The sequence below is a fragment of the Anoplopoma fimbria genome, chromosome 24, assembly GCF_027596085.1.
Source record: "Anoplopoma fimbria isolate UVic2021 breed Golden Eagle Sablefish chromosome 24, Afim_UVic_2022, whole genome shotgun sequence".
NCBI classification, from domain to species: Eukaryota; Metazoa; Chordata; class Actinopteri; order Perciformes; family Anoplopomatidae; genus Anoplopoma; species Anoplopoma fimbria.
Window position 1 is genome coordinate 16,099,694 of NC_072472.1, and position 20,434 is coordinate 16,120,127.

General features: G+C 43.3%; 1 protein-coding gene across 1 annotated transcript; it reads left to right on the forward strand.

Annotated features, from left to right (window-relative positions):
* The first annotated feature begins 461 nt into the window (after positions 1-461).
* zmp:0000001168 (signal-induced proliferation-associated protein 1) lies at positions 462-19,550 on the forward strand. Its single transcript, XM_054625540.1, is given in 17 exon segments — positions 462-621; positions 1,279-2,914; positions 3,329-3,453; positions 3,543-3,731; positions 5,821-5,995; positions 6,351-6,454; positions 7,523-7,680; positions 8,084-8,690; positions 8,776-9,050; positions 9,785-9,950; positions 9,952-10,238; positions 11,270-11,405; positions 11,519-11,630; positions 12,768-12,866; positions 13,703-13,772; positions 15,255-15,333; positions 16,653-19,550. Coding segments are annotated over 16 exon segments (3,834 nt in total). The 5' UTR covers positions 462-621; positions 1,279-1,806; the 3' UTR covers positions 16,797-19,550.
* Positions 19,551-20,434: the final 884 nt, after the last annotated feature.

Here is a 20,434-nt window from a genome sequence, read left to right on the forward strand (position 1 = left end):
CTGTCTACATCTGCCGTCAGCACCACTTCCTGCTAACACTGAGACCCATCAAGTGTCCCCTAATGTCTTCTAGATTATATAAATGCACCTCAACACACGTTCGCATATATCTAGGCACCACTTAAACTACCTATAACCTCTGATAACTCAACTTAAATTTTTGTAGCAGAGAGAAATCTGCTGAAAAAAGAGTGTGAGAGCTGGCAAGAAAGGGAAACAAAGATTTTTGTGACTTCCTCACTTTACTCTATTGCATTTGTGTGTGTGTGTGTGTGTGTGTGTGTGTGTGTGTGTGTGTGTGTGTGTGTGTGTGTGTGTGTGTGTGTGTGTGTGTGTGTGTGTGTGTGTGTGTGTGTGTGTGTGTGTGTGTGTGTGTGTGTGTGTGTGTGTGTGTGTGTGTGGCTTTTCTGGTAGCAGCTCTGCACCACTGCACCTGCTCTTTAAGTACGAGAGAGGAGATGCATGTGAAAAGCTAGACAGGAAGAAGCCTCATACCTTATTGAGAGCGACAAAAGGTTTCAACTTGAGTTGATTGACGTCAGTTTGGTCAAAGACGGTGCGTCTGCGACGAATTATAACAGAAACCGGCTGATTTGCGCCAGAAACAAAACCCACTGGTTGGTAAGTCGCAATCAAAACTTAAAACAATAATTGTTCAAGTACTTTAAAAAAAGGGAAGCACACTGCTTCATACTCTTAAAACTGTCGAAAATAATAACAGCTGTTCCAGTATACTATATCTATGGTTATTTACAATGTGTCTGTTGTTGTTGTTATTTATGTATTATTTTAAATACTGGTGTAGGAGTGAACTAACAAAACTGTCTGATTGTGTGCGAACGTATGTGAGGGTGGGAGATAGTTTACACTTATTTCTCGTATGTTGGCAGCGTAAGCCAGGAAGGCCCCCTCCCCTGTGTTAATACTGTCTATTGTGAGCGTGTGCAGGCTGGATGTGGTGAGCATTAAGGTTTGCTGTGGAACTATTTAGGGAAACTTTGGAACGGAAAGTGTGTAAAGGAAAGAATAATAATGAAAGAAAACAGAGGTACAAGGCATTACTCAACAATAAGAGACGTCAGACCTGCCTGCTGCTTTATTGTTGAACTTCAATACTTGTTTATCAAAAGCTTTCTTCTAAAAAAAGGGTTTCTTTGTACTCACTATCAAGCTGCTAAGGGCTGAACTTAAAGCTGTCGATGAAGATAGTAGCAATGTGGGAGAATGATGAGAAGGATGAGGTTAAAAAAGATATATCTTCTCTTTTTTTGTCTGCAGGTGGCCAGTGGACCTGACCAAAAGGGAAGCAGCAGGCACTGAATAGTGCAGACGAATGGATGCTATGTTAGAAAGGTTGATAGAGACAGAGACTCTGCTGCAAAGAGGACTCGAGCTCCAGTGAGGATCCTCTCATCCTTATTCTGCAGGAATGAGCACTGCCCAACTGGAGCACCACCAAAACAGACATCCGCACACCTGGACGGACCCCTGCAACCAGACGCAGCTGCATATTTTCCTCAATCTTCTTCATTTACACTTAAGAACTCGTTGAATTGGGATAAAGTGTGGCACCTCACAGAGACGTCCAAGGGTTGAGAAAATTCAACCATCTTAAGTGGTGTGAATGAGGTGAATGAGGACTATATTTGTTGCTTTCACTAAGAGGGGTTTTTCATCTTTGCGCGCAGTGCTCCCGTCTCACACCAGCACCATAGAGACCAGGACAGACATTTTACTGGGAGAGCAGGAAGCTCTGGACCAGAGTGGAGATAAGATTGTTGGACTGGAGTCTGTCTTTCAGGCACCATGCAGTCAGATGACCTCTTCATACGCAAGTTTCGCCGTCAGAACATGCGGCCGCCTATTGCCACCGTCAATTTTGACCCCAACCGGGAAGCAGGTCTAGTGGAGTGGCCGCCAAGGAGGGAGGCTGATGGAGCAGAAGATGACAGCCTCACTCCGAGCCGTGTGGGGCTGACGCTGAGGTCGGTGGGCCGCGGCCACATCATGCAGAGAAGTAACAGCGATGTAACCTTAGGAGACTTGGACTCCTCTGGGAAGTCAGGGGGGAAAGCGACCCGGGTGGTTGGGGAGAAGGTGGGTGCGGGGGCTCAGGGCGATGGGGGTTTGTTGCTACACAGGGAATACGGCAGCCTGTCCTCGCTGGAGAGACAGACTCAAGCACAGGAGCCAAGCACAGACGACCAGGGGCCCCTGAGTCCAAATGCCCTACGCTTCAAAGACCCTTTCCTGCTTTTGGGCCTGCAGGGCAACCCTCCAGAGCCTGATGGATTCTTTCGGGGTCTGTCTGTTCCCACGGGGGACACCCCAAAACCTGCCAAGCCACCGAAGCCTGAAGGTCTAAGTAAGAAGACCAAACCCCCTCAGATCCCTCAACCAGGTCCATATGACAACATTGGGGGCGGAGCCTGGGTGAGGAACTTTGCCCACTACGATGTTCAGAGCATCCTGTTTGACCTCACTGAGGCGGCCACAAACAGAGACAGCATTGGACGGAAAAAGAACATCACCTCAGGGGCTTCAGCCGCCTCCCAGCTGCGCCCCCTCTCCCAAGCCACCCCGTCCTCACCTGCCCAGGGAGGGGGAGGCAACGGGGTGATTGCAGACGACCCTGAGCAGTCGCTGCTGCTGGACGAAGGTGATGGCAACGATAACGAGCTCCTGCTCAGCTGCCCCCACTTCCGCAATGAGACCGGGGGAGAAGAGCAGGTGGGTCTTGGTCGATCCCAGGGGAGGAGGGGACTCTGGTTGAGCCTGCGAACCCCCAATGATGCAGTGTCGGTCCTGGAGGAGCCCAGAGAGAGTCACGTCCAACAGCAGGGCAAGAGCAACTACTTTATAGAGCATGCAGATCTGGGAGCCCATTACTATCGCAAATATTTCTACATGAAAGGTACGTATAGTGAAACTTAAAACTTTGTCTGACTCTTCTGTTTATGATAAGAAATCATTACTGTCCGTCTTAACAAATTGGAAGTACACTATGGTGCTATTCAATCATTGATGAACAATCAATCTGAACAAGTCTTTATCACTGCAAATTTTCATTTATGGACTGTCCAAGAATTTTTTAAGAGAAGGGGGAGGACTAAAAAGGGGTCTGGTCATGTATTGAAATGTTAAGGTGAAAGAGTATTTAAGGGGAGGTTTCAAAGAAAATATTGTCTTGGGAGGGTCTTGCCATTTTATAGAATGAAATACAAGATTCATCCCCTCTACATCCCAATAATTTTCATACAGTTCTCTATGAACATCATATTTAACGCCAACACTGTCAAAGTTAAATTTGACTGTATTGTCATCACAGAACACCAGAATTTCTTCGGCATGGACGACCGCCTTGGCCCAGTGGCCATCAGTTTCCGTCGAGAGGAGAAAGAAGGATCCAGCGGAGCTCAGTACAATTGCAGAATCATCTTTCGCACCACAGAGGTAAACCGCCGCTTTTCTATCCTCAAAAGCTTTCCTTGTGTGTGTAATTGATTTTGCCTGGATGTGATGACTGTGAATCGTCTCCCCAGATGAAAACACTGCGAGGTTCCATCTTGGAGGAGTCTGTGCCTTCTGCCGCTCGTCACACGACCCCTAGAGGCTTGTCTCCCAAGAGGCTGCTGGAGTTCATCATGCCTGAACTGAACCTGCATTGCCTTCGCTTGGCTTCGAACTCCCCGAAGGTCAGGGACACCCTGCTGAAGCTGGATGAACAGGGGGTGAGTAGGACCACTTCTGCTGACACCAAAGACTGTCAGAGCGAAAGCTTTTCAGGACATTGGATAGTGACCAAAAGCAGCAAATAGCTCTTTTTCCAAGGTCAGATACAACATTTTTGGTTATAAAGCTGACATTTTGAAATCTACACCTCTACAGTGATCAAACAGGTGTTTTTAGATGTGAAAGTGCACTTATTAAATCTGCTCCTTCTTCTCTCATCTTTCTTTGCCACCATGGTGACATGGTTCACTTATCATGTCGGACTGTTTGGTCTGGTGCTACTTTATGATGTAAAACAAGTTGCACACTATAAAAAGGGCTAAATAAAGGGCTGTACTTCTTCAGTCTGCATTGTTTTCCACTGTGCTGTTTTAGTGGGTGAAATTGCCCTTTTCTGTTGTCTGTTTTATGTTTTTCTTTTCTACATTACATTACATTACATTACAGTCATTTAGCAGACGCTTTTATCCAAAGCGACTTACAGGAAGTGTATTCAACATAGGTATTCAAGAGAACTACTAGTCACCAGAAGTCATAAGTGCATCTCCTTTCTTAAACAAGCATCTCAAAGCATAAGCCAGAGGAAAAGTATAGTGCAGAGGCAGATTACTACGAAAACAATAATTGCAACAGACTAATCCGAGTGCTACAAACTACTACGAATAGGATAAGTGCAGTAAACAAATACAAATTCAATAAGTGCAGCGAACTGATACGAATACAGTAAGTGCAACAACTAATACGAGTGCAATAAGTGCTACGAGGAAGGCTCAGGGTAGTACTTCTTGAAGAGGTGAGTTTTCAGCCTGCGCCTAAAGATGGGCAGCGACTCTGCTGTCCTGACGTCAGTGGGGAGTTCATTCCACCACTGAGGGGCCAGGACAGAAAAAAGCTGTGACCGGGTGGACCGGCGCAGGGACCTCTGAGCGACGGGGCAGCCAGTCGCCCCGAGGCAGCAGAGCGAAGTGGTCGGGCGGGGGTGTAGGGCTTGACCATGGCCTGGAGACAGGAAGGAGCTGTTCCTTTCACTGCCCTGTAGGCTAGCACCAGAGTCTTAAACTGGATGCGAGCTCTTACAGGGAGCCAGTGTAGGGAACGGAGAAGGGAAGTTGTGTGAGAGAACTTGGGGCGATTGAACACCAGACGTGCTGCAGCTTTCTGGACAAGCTCCAGAGGTCTGATGGCCGACGCCGGGGCTCCAGCAAGTAGTGAGTTGCAGTAGTCCAGGCGGGAGATGACCAGAGCCTGGATGAGCACCTGCGCCGTCTCCTCAGTGAGGAAGGGGCGAATCCTCCTGATGTTGTAGAGGAGGAATCTGCAGGAGCGTGTGACCGATGCAATGTTTGCTGAGAACGACAGTTGGTCGTCCAGGGTCACACCCAGATTCCTCACAGTCCGAGTTGGCGTCACCACGGCATCATCAATGGTGATGGACAGGTCTCGGTGCGGGCAACCCTTCCCCGGGAGGAAGAGTAGCTCGGTTTTGTCCAGGTTCAGCTTCAGGTGGTGTGTCGCCATCCACTTCGATTCTAATATCCCAAATGATTGTTTAATCATTAACAGACCAAAATTCATTTTCAAGTTCAATCCATTAACCTCTCCATCAAATTTTAAATTAATAAGTAGAAATGTCCAACATAATAACAATTGTTTGTCATATGTTCTTGGAGTTGGAAGTGTTTTCCTCAAGTTGCTTACTTTGATGAATGAGCTGATGGAAAGCAAATCTCTAACGTCGAGAAACTGTGGCCAAAATGATTTTAGAGGATATTCTGCTGATCGCTTAAACATTTTAAAATGTAACCTTATTTTGCAGAAGCTGCTGACCATTTCAACCCACACACTTTAGATAGCCACTTTAAGTAAGCTACTTCAGGAAATGAATGAACAACTTTGAAGCATGAAACCTGAGGGGATTGATAGGTTTAATAGTGTTATGTGTGCTGTGCAGAACATTTTACAGCATAAATTCTCTCAGACTAGCTTTTCAGCTGCAAAGTAAGATGACAAATGATCAGGATGCCCTATTAGGTGAAAGGTATTGGCAAGATAATTATAAACTGTGTGCTTCTCTGTCTTCTAATGTAGCTGAATTTCCAGCGAAAGGTTGGGGTGATGTACTGCCGGGCCGGGCAGAGCTCAGAGGAAGACATGTACAACAACGAGAGCTCGGGCCCGGCGTTTGAAGAGTTCCTGGATCTGCTCGGGGAGCGTGTGCGGCTGAAGGGCTGGGAGAAATACAGAGCTCAGCTGGACAACAAGAGTGAGCTGAAAAAAAAGAAAACGCACCACACCCGCATCTATTGGCTGTATCTCACCTTGTCGAAGGACCATTATCCGAAGGGCATCAGTGCACCACTGAAAGCCTAAGATAACTCCTATCTAGCCGCATGTAATCTGAGTATTGCCTGCAAAATAGCATAGTCACTGCTGATTATCTCAGAGCTGTTTTCCCCTCAGTGAGTGTCAGAGAACAGCAAATGAGACAGATTTCACTGTGACTGTGACAATTTGAGTTTAGTCTTTTCATTCGCAAACGTTGTCTGACTTTGATAAATCCCTATCTGTCTTTCTCTTTGTGTGATGTGTGTGTTTCTGTGTGTCTTTTGCTTGTGTAGCCGACTCAACTGGGACACATTCCCTCTACACGCGCTACCAGGACTATGAGATTATGTTTCACGTGTCCACTATGTTGCCCTACACATCCAACAACACGCAACAGGTAAAAATAAAACCAATATATATTTCAAAAGCGATTCGATTCAGGATTTCCTTCTCCTGCCTTTTGTGTTGAGGAAACCATTTTTCCAATACCAAGTTTTCTCAAACGCTTCACTGCTGTTATTGAAAGTAATTGACTTAGTCTTGGTGGAACCTTCATTACCCATCTCTGTATAGACTTCATGCTTTTGTAAAACGCTTTAAAAAAAGCTTCTGTACTCCGCAACAAGCATGACATAAAATCCTGCCCCCAGTGTTCACTCCAACCATGGAGGTATTCACAGTGGCCTCTCAGGCAGGCTTCCTGTTTAGCTTACAGTCAGCTTTTCATATGAAGTCTATGGTTTATGCCTGTTTGCTGTCACTTACAAAGAATATGGTCATGACATGCCAATATAGATTAAAAGTTTTATTAAAACACGGTAGTGACAAAGCCCCTAGATTCTGTCTACACACTGTGTGATGTGTTAATATCCTGAACTTCAGCACAATTTCTTTTTTTTGAAAGAAATTATTTTTTTTAAGTAATAAAAAAGCATAATTAATGATCTTGAAGTAACAAAATTTGTTCTTTTTTTATATTTTATTATTTTTTGAGTATTGAATGTTGTGCTAACAACAATTGCAACATCGTGAACTTGCAAGCTTATTTCAACACTTTGAGTTGCTTATCTGATTAATTATTTAATTTCACTTAGCTTTAGAAAAACATTTTTTACAAGTTAGCCTTTAGTTCAATTAACAGCATTGTTTTTTATCATTTGTTTATTTGGGGTATGAAAAAATTATTTCCCCTGGTGTCTGTAATTTAAAGAAAATACATATAATCAACAAATGTTTACACATATACTACATACAGTTAATATTGTAGCTACAACATCACCAGTGCAGCCAAAAATAAATAATATTTTGCTCATTAAGAGTAATCTCTTTAGCTGCTTCTTAAAACCCTTCTTGTAGATTATTGAGATATAGAACATGGTAAACTGAGATGTGGTTCATTGTTAGTTGACTTAAATGACTCTCGCCTGCTTCTTTAGTAAATCTCTCTGTGTTTTGCCTTTTCCAGTTGCTTAGGAAGCGACACATCGGTAACGACATTGTGACGATCGTGTTCCAGGAGCCAGGCGCCCTGCCCTTCACGCCAAAGTCCATCCGCTCCCATTTCCAACATGTCTTTATCATCATTCAGGTCCATGAGCCCTGCACTGACAACACCTATTACAGGTCTGATCATACCTCCTACACTATGTTATAAATAAATGAATCTCGTTTCACCACCCCAAAAGACCGTACCTCCTTTTATAGGCTGAAGTCACTTGAGACAATAAATTCATGATCAGCTGCTGGGTTTTATGTGTCATAGGATGTATGGAACTAAAATAAGTTCTGGGCTTTAAGGAATATGTGCTCTCTTACACATGTGTCTCATACATCTTAGTAGTTATGGGGCAGCTCAGGAGGAAACACCAATCCTTGCTCCACTGCAGCAGATTCAGTGTAAATGTTTGTTATTCTGGAGAGCACTACACAACTCCACAGTCAAGCACTGAAAAACAAGACATAGATCGAATGCTTCTTCTGCACTCTCTCTTACTCTGGCATTCCTGTTTTTTTCTCTCCCTCTCAGGGTGGCTGTGACACGCTCTAAAGACATGCCATTATTTGGCCCACTCTTCCCTAAGGGTGCTCGATTCCCTCGCTCTCCCGCCTTCAGAGACTTTCTCCTGGCGAAGGCTGTGAATGCAGAGAACGCCGCAGAGAAGTCAGAGAAATTCCGCTCCATGGCCACCCGCACGCGGCAGGAATACCTGAAGGACCTGGCCGAAAACTATGTGACCACCACACCCATCGACTCCTCCACCAAGTTCCCCCTGCTCTCTCTGGGTGGCAAACGCAAAGACAAGCTGAAGGGCGCCAAAGGGGTCGAGCTGCACAGTGCTGGGGCGCTGGTGTGGGCTGTGACGGTCAACTGTGGAGATGATGGGGAGGCGGGAGAGCTCAGGCTCCCCTGTCTACTTGGGGTGTCCGCTGAGTCGGTGGTGCTCATTGAAAGGTGCACACGCAGGGTGGTGTTTAACTGCTCCTGTCGAGATGTCATCGGCTGGAAGGCAGTGACAGAGACTAAGGAGGGGGGGCCCTGCTTGGATATCTTCTATGAGCGTGGGGAGTCAGTGTCAATCAGTGTGATGGAGAGCCAGGCGGAGGATATACGAGAGGTGGTGCAGAGGCTAGAGGTAGGTGATTGTGTTGGGATTTTACATTTTCTAGTAGGTGGTTTATGTCTTTCTGGTTCCTTCATCTTCTTCTGCTCATCTGCAGCTGGTGACGCGCGGCTGCGAGGCCCTCGAGGTCACCCCCCTGCGCGACGGCGTCGGACAGCCCGGCTTCCTGATGAACGAGGAGGGCTTTGTGACGGAGCTGCAGCGGTTCTGTTACGCCGAGAGCGGCGGCCTGCAGCTGTGGGCTCGAGTGGTGCGACTGTGCGGACACTCGCTGGTTCACCTAAGCCCTGAGGAGAGGACCAGGCTGCTCCGCACTGCACACAAGATCCACATCACGGTCATCCCACCGGACGAGAACGGCAAGCCACGCAGGTGGGTGGAGCTGCAGATATGAGGAGGAGAGGGAGAAAGAGAACACTAACAAGGGCACTTAAAGGTCAATGGACACAGGGAGAGACTGGAGAAGGGGCTCTTTGGTATAAAGCGTTCCTTCAGAAAGTGGATAGTAGTCCCAGTGAGGCGGTGTGAGAGAGGTTTGAGGGCAAATAAGGAGAAGGGGGGTCAGTGGGACAAGTCAGTTCAGGAAAACAAGAGAGGTGCCACTCTGGGGTCACGGCTCACTCTGCTGCTGATGACGGCCTGCCATCAGTGTCACACCAGCTGGCTAACAACCAATCAATTCCTCTAATGATCTTTAATCACACTGGCAAAGGGCGCCCACTGTTAACAGCACACTTTCCACTCGGCTGAAGTCAGAGAGAGGGCAGAAACAGCTGTGGACAGAATTGTGTAAAACAAATAAAACCAATATTAGTGGACACCTCTGCAGCTCTTAACTTTAGAGCGACTCACACTGGTTTATTTATATTTCATTGCTGAAATGCTTGTTCTGTGACAACAAAGCACAAATTGCCACAAAGATGTCATAATTCTGCAGAGGAAGTGGGGCTCTGTGTTCCCAAAGGGATATAATGGGCAAATATAGCGCTTTTTTCCATCTCATATTTGTTATTGGCTTCTAGATTAATTTTATGACTCAGCAGTGGGATAAAAAGATGTGTGATGGCTTTCTTTTACTGAGTATGTTGTTGCTTTATGCTCTTCAGAAGTTTCTCAGAGCTGTACCAGAAAGCCATCAAGGATACGGAGTGTAAACCTGGCGAGGATCAGTCTGGAGAGGCCTGGGTGCTGGACGAGAGGGAAGAAGAGGAGGAGGAGGAGGAGGAGGAGGAGGAGGAGGAGGAGGAGGAGGAGGAGGAGGAGGAGGAGGAGGGAGGAGGAAGCAGAAGCAAAGGAGGACAAGCTGAAGGCGAGTGGGGTCAATGAAGCGGACATGACGGAGGTGCAGGTGGAGGCCGAAGAGGGCGAAGGACAGTCGTGTGATAAAGGGCAAAGTGAGAGAAGTCATGGCTCGCTCCTCACGCCGCCCAGCCTACCTTTGTTACGGGCCACTTCTCTGCAGGACCAACCAGCCATTCAGAGCCAGGAGGGCAGCGGCTCCCAGCTCACACGCAGCTGCTCTTTGGAGAGACAGCCGACCTACAGCGATACATGTGATGGGTGAGTGTTAGTAAAGTTAGTGTCACTGTTCATTCAAGCTCTCATAGCCTGGCATATGAGTGTTTTGGAGACATTATAGAGAGATGTATAATATAAATAACACTGCTTTGAGAGATCTTTCCAGTTACATCTGCAAACTGGGAGACCGTGTGGTTAAAAGGCTCTTTAATCATCCATCATGGCTGAAAATATCCTCAAACTGAAGCTGACTCATCGCAATTTAATCTCAGAGTTATAGTGCGTCACTTTTCCTGCAAAGGACAGGGCACGGTGAAAGGACACCACGCAATGTGGTTAACCGAACTGTGTTAACTTAACGGAATTATGTTGCATTAGAAAATACTAATAATATATGTTCCTTTTTCAAATCTAATGCCTAAAACACTAAAACTATTTGGGCGGTTGCGCAGCAGATCTTCAACTCTTCAGTAGTTTTTTTTCTCTTTTAGATTAAAGTTGAGAAGTTATGTAAATTACATTTAAAAAAGCACACTTGTTTCCATTAAACAATCACTTTTATCATGGTCTGAACTGTATTTCCTCATCCTCATCTGACAGTCACACAAATGTTTGCCAAAAAGAGAGAATAACAACTATGTAAAAGCAGAGGACATGTATGTGTCTACCAGATAAATCATTTTAATCACACGCTGGGTTTCACCCTGAGAACTCCAAAAAGCTACAACAGCTTGAAGCAGGAAATGAGCATAAAATATATTCATGAGGATAATATTAATCTCTGCTGCTCACCAAAATGAGTTTGACTGCTTTCCATTGTCAAAAAAAGCAGAACTGAATCATTTGACCTTCAGCGCATCAGATATGATATTTTTGATGGATGATTTTGTGAGTGCAGGATAGCAAAAATCAATCAGGCCTTAATCTAAGCCATCCTGGAGATTACTTGTCGAAGTGCTCCGGTTTCTGTTTTGACCTCTGGATTGGATAAAAAAATGTCACAAAGCATCAACAACAGATTTGCTTTGTGTTTTCCCCCCCACCACCACCACCATCACATTTCTCCCTCTCAGTCCGGACAGGCACGTGTACGACAACGTGGGGCTGAAGGGGGAACGCCACATCTATGAGAATGTCGTTGAGCTGAGGGACGCCATACCTGATCTGATCCTCGCTGTCAAACCCAAGGTTGCCCTGGAGGACGAACAGGTGACAGACTGAGACGAGAGGACATCTGAGTGGTTTTCTCTCCCCAGCACTCCATCCGCTCTCTGACAGTGTTGTTTCCGTTTCCCCTCTATCTCTATCTCTTATGTCTTCAGTTCATGGGCGCTGAGTTTGGTGATGACAAAGCTTCGTCTTCCCGGTTGTCATGTTTAGACCGAGCTGAAAGAAATTCACGAGCCCTAAGTCTTCACAACTCCATCACCAAGAGTAAGTACTTCCCTATTGCTGCTGATTTTTAATTAATTATATTATATTTATAATATATTATATTTATAATATATTTATATATGTATAATAGTTTAAATATGAAAATGGCAGCATGTTAATTAAAAAATGTAATGTGTGTGAATTAATAACGAGACAAAGGGCACAAATAGATAATATGACCCTGTTAATGGACTCAAAACAAAGCTCCATTCTCAGACACAACAGCTGACATGAATGCTCAAATGATTCCAAATGGAACAATTACACATGTTTGCAAATCATCTCTGCCTGATTTAAGCCTCAAAGTCCCTTTTCCCAGATTTTTTTCTGCCTTAAACCCCTCTCTTCATTATCCTCCCTCTGCTCCGCACTGCATCCCCTTTGTCCCTCCTCTTTCATCCACGCTGCCCCTTTCCGCTAATCTAATATCACCCCTGCTCTGCTGCCACCCCCTGCCAGGGCTGGGATAAAAGGGGGACAGATGGGTAGTGGGAGGGGTGGAGTTTTAGGCAGCCCCAAATCAAGGAGCCCCTCTTACGCCATCTGCTCTGCCTCCGCTGAGACTATGAGACTCATCATTTATCCGCCATAAGAGCGCACTTGCTCATCCTCTCATCTGATTCTTATGATTTTTGCGGGGGCGGCCTCTGAGGACTCTGATTGTTTCACATCACGTGCTTTCACAGGGAGTCTGTTAAAATGCATGACAACTTTTAAACGAAATGATCAAATTTAAGGACTAAATAAATCATTAAAAAATTATAATTGTAGAATCTTAAATGTCTCTTTTTTCGTCAACGTTTTATTAAATTTGCATGTTATAATTTACCCAAATTCTAGTATTCCAATTTAATTTAAGTCATTACCTTGAATGTAGTATGCCGCCTTAAATTCAATCTTTACTGATGTCAAAAAGATTGTATAAAGTCATAAACATGATTCAGTGAAACCTGCAGGCTCAATACATTATACCATTTCCTCTTTGTGCCTCTACATTCTGCCCCTGAATCTGACCAGCATTAACACAGCAGCACCCCCCAGTGGTGTATCGGTGTCACTGCAGAACGGCTGCAGGCCCACCGTTTTGCTGTATTGTCCTGTACAAAAGCAAGTAAAACCTTGACTTCTTTCTCTCAGTTCTCTCAGAGACGACAGATTCCACTGAGGAGGAGTGGCAGTCCATCGCTGACCTGGCCACCGCCTGCCGCAGCATCCTGGAGGCTTTGTCTCGAGAGGGTGAGGAACTAATTACTTATGCACACCTCTCTTACTCTAATTGTAAAATATGATAACAAGCTGTCCTAGTGGTTAGCACCATAACAAATACCAAGAGAAAGAGTTTTTCTATGTTTTTTTCATCCATGTGAGTTTTCTTCCACAATCTTAAGATTCAAGTTAGACTCTAAATGTTTGAATAAACATAACTGTAATATAAACCCTTTGGTACACTGGCAAACAATTAAATGACCAAACACCCCTGGCTGTATAGTTTGGTTCTGGGGCTGTTAACTAATGGTTTGGGGCCCTTTGTTCCAGATAAGTAAAAGCCTAATGATACAGCATACAGTGAGGTTTTAGACAACTGTTTGCTCCCAGCTTTGAGGCAAAAGTCTTGGAAAGGGCCTTACGTGTTTAAACCTGACAATGCCCCTGTGCACAGAGTGAGGTCTATACGGAAATGTGTTTTTGGAGTTTGCTGTGGAAGAACTGGACAGAGCCCTGACCTCAACCCCACCCAACACTTTTGGGGTGAACTGAAAAACCGACGGTGAACCAGGCCTTATCACCTGGTTCCAAAATCTTGTAGTCTTCCCAGCGTGTTGGTATAGGAGGGAGATGTTCACCAGTCACTTATGGGTGTAATGTCTATGTGTCCACATACCTTTGGCCAAAAAAACAACAATATATTAGTGCAATGGATCTGCACTCTATATGAAGATAAGTGTATGAATGACAGTGTGTTCTATACTGAGAGAAAGTGAAAGTATCTTGTCTTTGTCTGCCTCAGCTTTCATTATGGTATGTATGGCTATATTAAATTCTAATAATGTGGATAATGTTCATTACCACAGACCGTAAAGGAGACCCCTCCCAAGCAGGAGCTGACCAGACAGATGGCAAGCTGAGAGACTCAAAGGAGAGGTGGGTTGCTATACAGTACACACAGGGTGAAGTAGACAGTTCAATATCTCTGTAGTTAGTCTCTTGGTTTTCTTTTATGTCCGAATCATTGCACACATCCCTTTTCACAGCTCTACTTCTTTATTCTCTCTCAATTATTTAGACTTTATCGGCCACATCCAACTGTTTGAGTCAATGCGAAGGTTTCTCCCCCCCATAAAGAGAGCTCTCTTGCTGACTCAGTGATGCAGTTATGCGCATGCAGACACAGATGCACACACACGCACACACAGCTTGTCTGACTCACTGTCATTGTCATCTTTTTGTAAAACTCTCACTCTGATCCATTTTGTTTCTCTTTTACACTTTTTCAGCTCCTTGGTTACCTTATTTTAGTCCTCCATGCCAATGTGAAGCTTTTCTTTAAAGGAAGTCTCTACTGGCGCAGTTCATGTCCCCCCACGTACTTTAGAGGACCTATCGATGACTATTCCCCCTTTCAATTTGGCTCCAACAAGCATTTAAATGCTTTAAAAAGACACTCACACAGAATACTCCATATCACCTCTCATAAGCATCTGTTAGTGAAACTGAACTTGCAAATTGCTAAAATGATCACAACATGGGGGGAAATAAATAAACATATATATATCCATCCATTTTCCGTAACCTGCTTATCCAGTTAAGGGTCGCAGGGGTGCTGGAGCCGATCTCAGCTGTCAATGGGCGAAGGCAGGGTACACCCTGGACAGGTCGCCAGTCTGTCGCAGGGCACATATATATATATATATATATATATATATACACAACGTGCTTGTATATGTATCTTTTTTTTTCATTTTTCAGTACATACCATATACAAATGAAAGAGAGAGAGAGAATCTGATAGGTGACTACAATAAAAAGCAAACTGCCAAGCCCTCTCAAAATAATGATGTCTTCAAATATACACACACAAGCTTTAAACAGACCAAAAAGGAAAGGATATCATTAAATATCAAACTTAACACGCACTATTAGGCCTGAACCACCTGACGTCAACACAATGTTCTTTCCCTTAAAAGCATTATCATGCTGTTCACATCACCAGAAGCGGTGTTATATATAACTGCAGTCAGACGAAATGCATCATGGGATGAATTCTCTCACTGAAAATGGGTCTGCTTGTCAACCTAGCAATTACTGTAAATTGATCTCTGAGTATTACAGGTTTTAAAGGCAGCAGGGACAGAGTCTCGAGCCCTGAGGCTGCCTCAGTGGCAGTCGAGACCAATCAAGCAGAGTGAAAAGTTCACTCGCTGAATGAGACGAGGGAGGTGCTATAACAGGACGAGAGAACTTTTCTTACAAATGAAATACAAGAAAAACCTTTCTATAAAATACACCAGTGAAGACATTCATCTTGTTGATTTGTTAGTTGTGTCACAAATTAATCTAGCTTCTCTCTGATTAAAAATAATGTAATTGATTTTGACAAAGTGTCACTGCCTCTCTTTGTTGCAGTGACTCTCCAGGCCATCTAGAAGAGAAGGTGTCGCAGCTGGAGTCCATGCTGAAGAGGCTGCAGGATGACCTGCAAAAGGTGCTTTGACTTTCATGAACGTTTTTCTCTGTAATAATATTTTCAGTGAGCTCCATGGGAGAATCAGCAGGTAGGAAAACGTATTCAAATCGTTCAGCTTCTGTCGCTGGTGCAAGATTATTTGTATTTTCTGATGCAGGTTTTTGTTTACTTGTACAAATACTCCCGTTCATTCAGCCATTTCAAATCACAGCTGGCTCACTGTGGATGCATTAAATACAGAAACACTCAAAAAGCATTTATTTAGTCCTAATGTTGTACATTTGTACAGTAACATTTCAGATTTGTAAATATCCCCAATATGATACTTGTAAAAATGTATGTCCAACAACTCCTTAAATGCTGTTATCAATATTTTCTTGTACATTTCAGCTAATTCATGCATGTAGATGTCAAAGAATACTGTAAGAATACTGTCCTCAATCTTAATCTCAACCTCGGAAACAGCTGCTTGACAAAAATCAATTCATAACACAAAGTCCACTTGTGTTTCCAAAGCTTTCAACCACAATGTATGGCCTTCCTCCACAGATGGAGTTATTCAGTCAGCAGCAGACAAGTGGACCTTGTGTTGAGAATCTTTGGTCAATAGTTAATATGTCTCTGTGTGTACACATATTATATAAATACCATTTAGTCCATGGATTCTCAAGAATAATGATAAAAAATACCCAATTAGTGCTCCAAAAACAACTAATAACAATTATATCACCAGATAATTAAACTGATTAATATAACAAAAAAATTGTCTGTCATTTATGAAGCGAAAATGAAACATTCTTTGGTTCCATATTCGAAAATGTGAAAGTTGCCTGCTTTTCTCTTTTTTATTTAAACAGTAAATTGACTATATTCGGGTTTTGAACTGTTGGTCAGACAAACAGACAATTTAATGCTCTCACACTGGCTCTGGGTGTTAAAAATGGGTGTTAAAAATCACAATTAATTGAAAAGAAATGATATTTTTTGACATTGAAAATAATTTTAATTGCGGTCTTTTACCCATAAGAAGTGATTGGTGGCTTACACGGTCTGACCTGCAGGCTAAACTCCAAAACACTGAGACAACAGACTTTCATTTTAAGTCTGAACTGGGATTTTCTGTCAAAGAAATGATCAGTTCAGTGGATTGTTTCTCTTTCCCCACTGCAGCCTGATGTGCTACTCTACAGTGTTTGTGTTGTTTTATTTCAAGCTCTGTGTTTATGTGTGCCCACTAGTTTCCTTAAAGCCACCGCTGTACCTGTCGCTCCCCTCCCGTTCCTGCCACAGCGATCTGAGCGACGGCTTTTGTTTTGTTGTGTGCCGATGTCTTTCAGGAGAAGGAGGACAAGGCGGTGCTGCAGGCCGAGGTGCAGAGCCTCAGGCAGAACAACCAGCGGCTGCAGGAGGAGTCGCAGAGCACAGTGGCTCGCCTCATCAAAGTCACCGAGCTGCTGTGCAACGTCAACAAGCCCTGTTAGCTTCACCACTGCACACACAGACACACAAATCAGCAGAAAAGATGCAACTCGTACAACGTGCTTGTACGCTCAGTAGACTGATTTTGTGCATATATATTTGCAAAGGCAGACACACATGCATCCTGATCAATCTGTGTGCAACCACAGTCTCAATCCTGAATCCTGGACCTGCCTGTTGGTGACGAAGTATGCAAATCAACCCATGAAAAAGAAAGAAATTACATTTCCAACATCCCATGACCTTCATAGACTGACCAATTTGCAGCTCTCAGGCTGCTACGTTGGTGTGCTATGCCAGAGTTCTTCTCTTGGTGAATATATGATACAGTTTGTGTGTGGATGTGTGCTGCATGTGTGCGTGCCTGTGCGTGTGTGTGTGCGTCTGTACGTGTGCATCTCTTACTGTACCTTGCTTCAAATACTTGACAAGCTGGGCTGAATAGCACTTGCATTAAAAGTGGCAATGAAGACTGAGAGACACTGTATAGCATGTTTGGTGGTGTCTTATCTGAAATGACCAAAAGTGTATATATATATCACCAATAATATATGTGAACAGTAGTATTGCTATCCTCTCTGCCAGATGTGTAGTTGCGATGTCTGAGTGTGGTTCTGCCCGGCGCTGATAGTGTGGAAGGCCTTGAAACAAAACACAACAAGAAAAAAAAAAAGGGAACATGACAATGACGAGCCTGTGGGCAGCCTTCTACTTCATACGATGTAATGATGCCAACTGACTGGCCTTAGAGCAAGGCCTGTTACGTAAGGACATCATTCTCTGCCCTCTTCACATCTCAGTAGTACTGTATTTAAGAAACTGGAATTTTTAGGGGAAAGGATTTTTTTTTTTTTAAACCCATACATAAAAGGGATGTAACCTGGAAATGTCATGAAAAAGGGAACTGAGCATGCTCGTTCCTCCTGAAAGTATGTTAAAAACAGTATAAAAGGGATAATGAAAAGGGTTTTTACCTCTCCTGAAGACGCAGACAATGGCAGGAAAAGAACTGCTTCAGCTTCCTTCCATGATTGCCTGTAGCTGTTTTCTTCTAACCTCACTATTGTAGCAGCCATACTGTAGAAGATCTCCTCCTACTGGCCTGAACCACAAAATGCCAAAAGGCAGCTTTTTTCTTTCAACTGGCAAAATAGCTTTAGGTGTCAGAATAAAACACCTTGAACTAATAGTGAAATACAGGATATTGTATTTAAATATGTTTTGTGTTTGGCGGATGTCTACAGTGACTATTTTGGGTAATTGTTTACTATGGCTTATGAGTGGTAGCGGTAAGGACAATAGGTGAAATCTTACCATTCCACCCTGATGTGTGTTTCTATGTGTTTCTGTGTCGTTCTTGCACTTTTTTTTTTGTAAAATCAGCACTGGACAGGGCACATAGTGTTCCTTATTTAGCCCAGGTTATGTCTTGCTCAACATAAGAGGGTGGATAAGATCTCATCCCCCCGGCACCACCTTTTACCTCACCTTTCTGTGTCCACTGCTGTTGGCGCCAATAACAGTAACGTGTGTTCAGAGGAGTCGGACTTTTTCTCCTCAGTGCCAACAAAAAAAGCGCAGGCAGCTCGCCCGAATCCCACTGAAATCAAACAGAACTGACCACAAACTAATCTCCATCTACAAACTCTATTCTCCGACAAAAAGGGATGCCAAACGTTCGTCAGTCACTCCGACTCTCTTGTTTCTTGTAAAAACTTCCTCTTGTAATTTTATTTTAGAGTCACTGTGAATACCTGGTACCAGCATATTAAGATACAATATATACAGATTAAATTATGAATCTAAACTTTATCAGTATGTGAAGATACTGTATGTAGAGCTGAACTGTTCCATGTTACTTAGTGCATTGGGTTGTGTATGCCCTCCTTTTTGCAGGATGATTATGCAGAGAAGTGTTAATCATGGCCATGCAGGCGTCCTGTGTCGTCTCCTGTACATGCTGAAGCCTCATGACTGAACAGGGTGACGGTGGTGTGAGAAGACCTGTTTAACTGTGTCTTGTATAGTTATTTAGATTGTAGGAGGTTGGTCAAGCATGAGAATGTGCCAAGCAACTTCCAAGCCCCCTCTGTATGTGTGTATGTATAAAAATGTAACTTATTAATCATGCAAATGTGGATTTTCTTGTAGCTGTTTTAACTGGAGGGAAGTCTTGAGGAAATAATGTGAAATATGGCTGAAAGGAAAGGTGGGCTTGGTTATAAATTTAAGTTTCTTTTGTAAAAAACAAACAACCATGATATGACATTACAAAATAATATCTGCTAAATGTGACTATGGTTCTTATTATCATTCTGATATTGAGCTGTTTCAGCTATGGCTCTTGCATATAATAAGGTCTTAAAACACCATTAGGTACGCCTTAATGAGTGAAACTCTTTGTTCAGAATGGATGTTCAAACTGGTCATACTGGTGTTATCTGAAGGCTTATTCCTCTGACTTTGTGCCTACCAGAAAATGTAATGTTTGGTAACCCAGCTTAGTGACCTCATTTCTTTGTCTTTGGTTGCACTTACTGAGGTTTTTTTGTGGCAGATGAAGGATTTTCTAAGAGGCCGTCACAACATCTGGTCTTTCATCCGCTGTGCGAGGAAAAGTCATTTAGTAACACATGATCCTAAAGAACAGATGATAATAATAATAATAGATGTGTCTTGCTGGTCTGATGAATCGCTGAGGCTCAGTGAGTACCACTGATGGTACATAGAAGCAAACTGACAAATATATAGCAAATTAAAAGGGAAAAGTTGCTTAAAGTTCCATTGAAATCAAGTTTAAGTTGATATGAATGTGTGGAATGGCGTATGCTTCCTCTAAGGGATGATTATTTTGGTATTTAAATATTTAAAAAAATTAATTGTCTCAGAAAATCCAACGGCGTATCTGAAAAAAAATGAAATCTGATTGTGGATGAGACGATGCAGATGTTTTGTCGACAAAGTGACTTTGAGCTATTTGTCTGTAGCTGCTTTTAAGATGTGATAGAATGATAGTGGGAGGTGTTTCTGGTTTTGGTCTGTGTAAGATAAACAACTCCAAAAAAAGCAAATACCTGCAGTGAGAGTTCAGGATTTTTTGAATATTTTATTTTCTCACAAACATAGACAGATAAAAGATCACTGTTCAAAAAACCAGAAGTTAATTGGTTGAATAGGTGTTTGGAGGAAAAAACAAGATATAAACGTAAGATTTTAGCTTTCATTTGTTCACTCTAACCTCTATTTACTTTTCAATCAACAAAAAACAATTAAAAGGAAAAAATAATTTATTAGTATTATTTTGTCTTTATTGATTTGCATGATTGAAATGGGTAAAGTCTTTAGAAATTAGACTATATTGTGAATGTATGTTGTTCATGGGATATAAACTCAGAAATGGCATGTGAGGAATATGATATAGTTAGGATCTAGAAGTGACTTTGATGACAGAGAGTTGAATCCTCATTTGTCCGGGAGCAAAACCTCTGAGCATCTCATGTCCTGGACTGATGAACACTGGAGGTGGAGGTGAAACAGAGGTGAAACAACAGCTGTCAGCAGCCCAGGAAGAAACTGTTTTAAGGTCTGCGAGCAACAACATGATTTGTCAGACGGAGGTCATGGCCAAATCAGATTGACT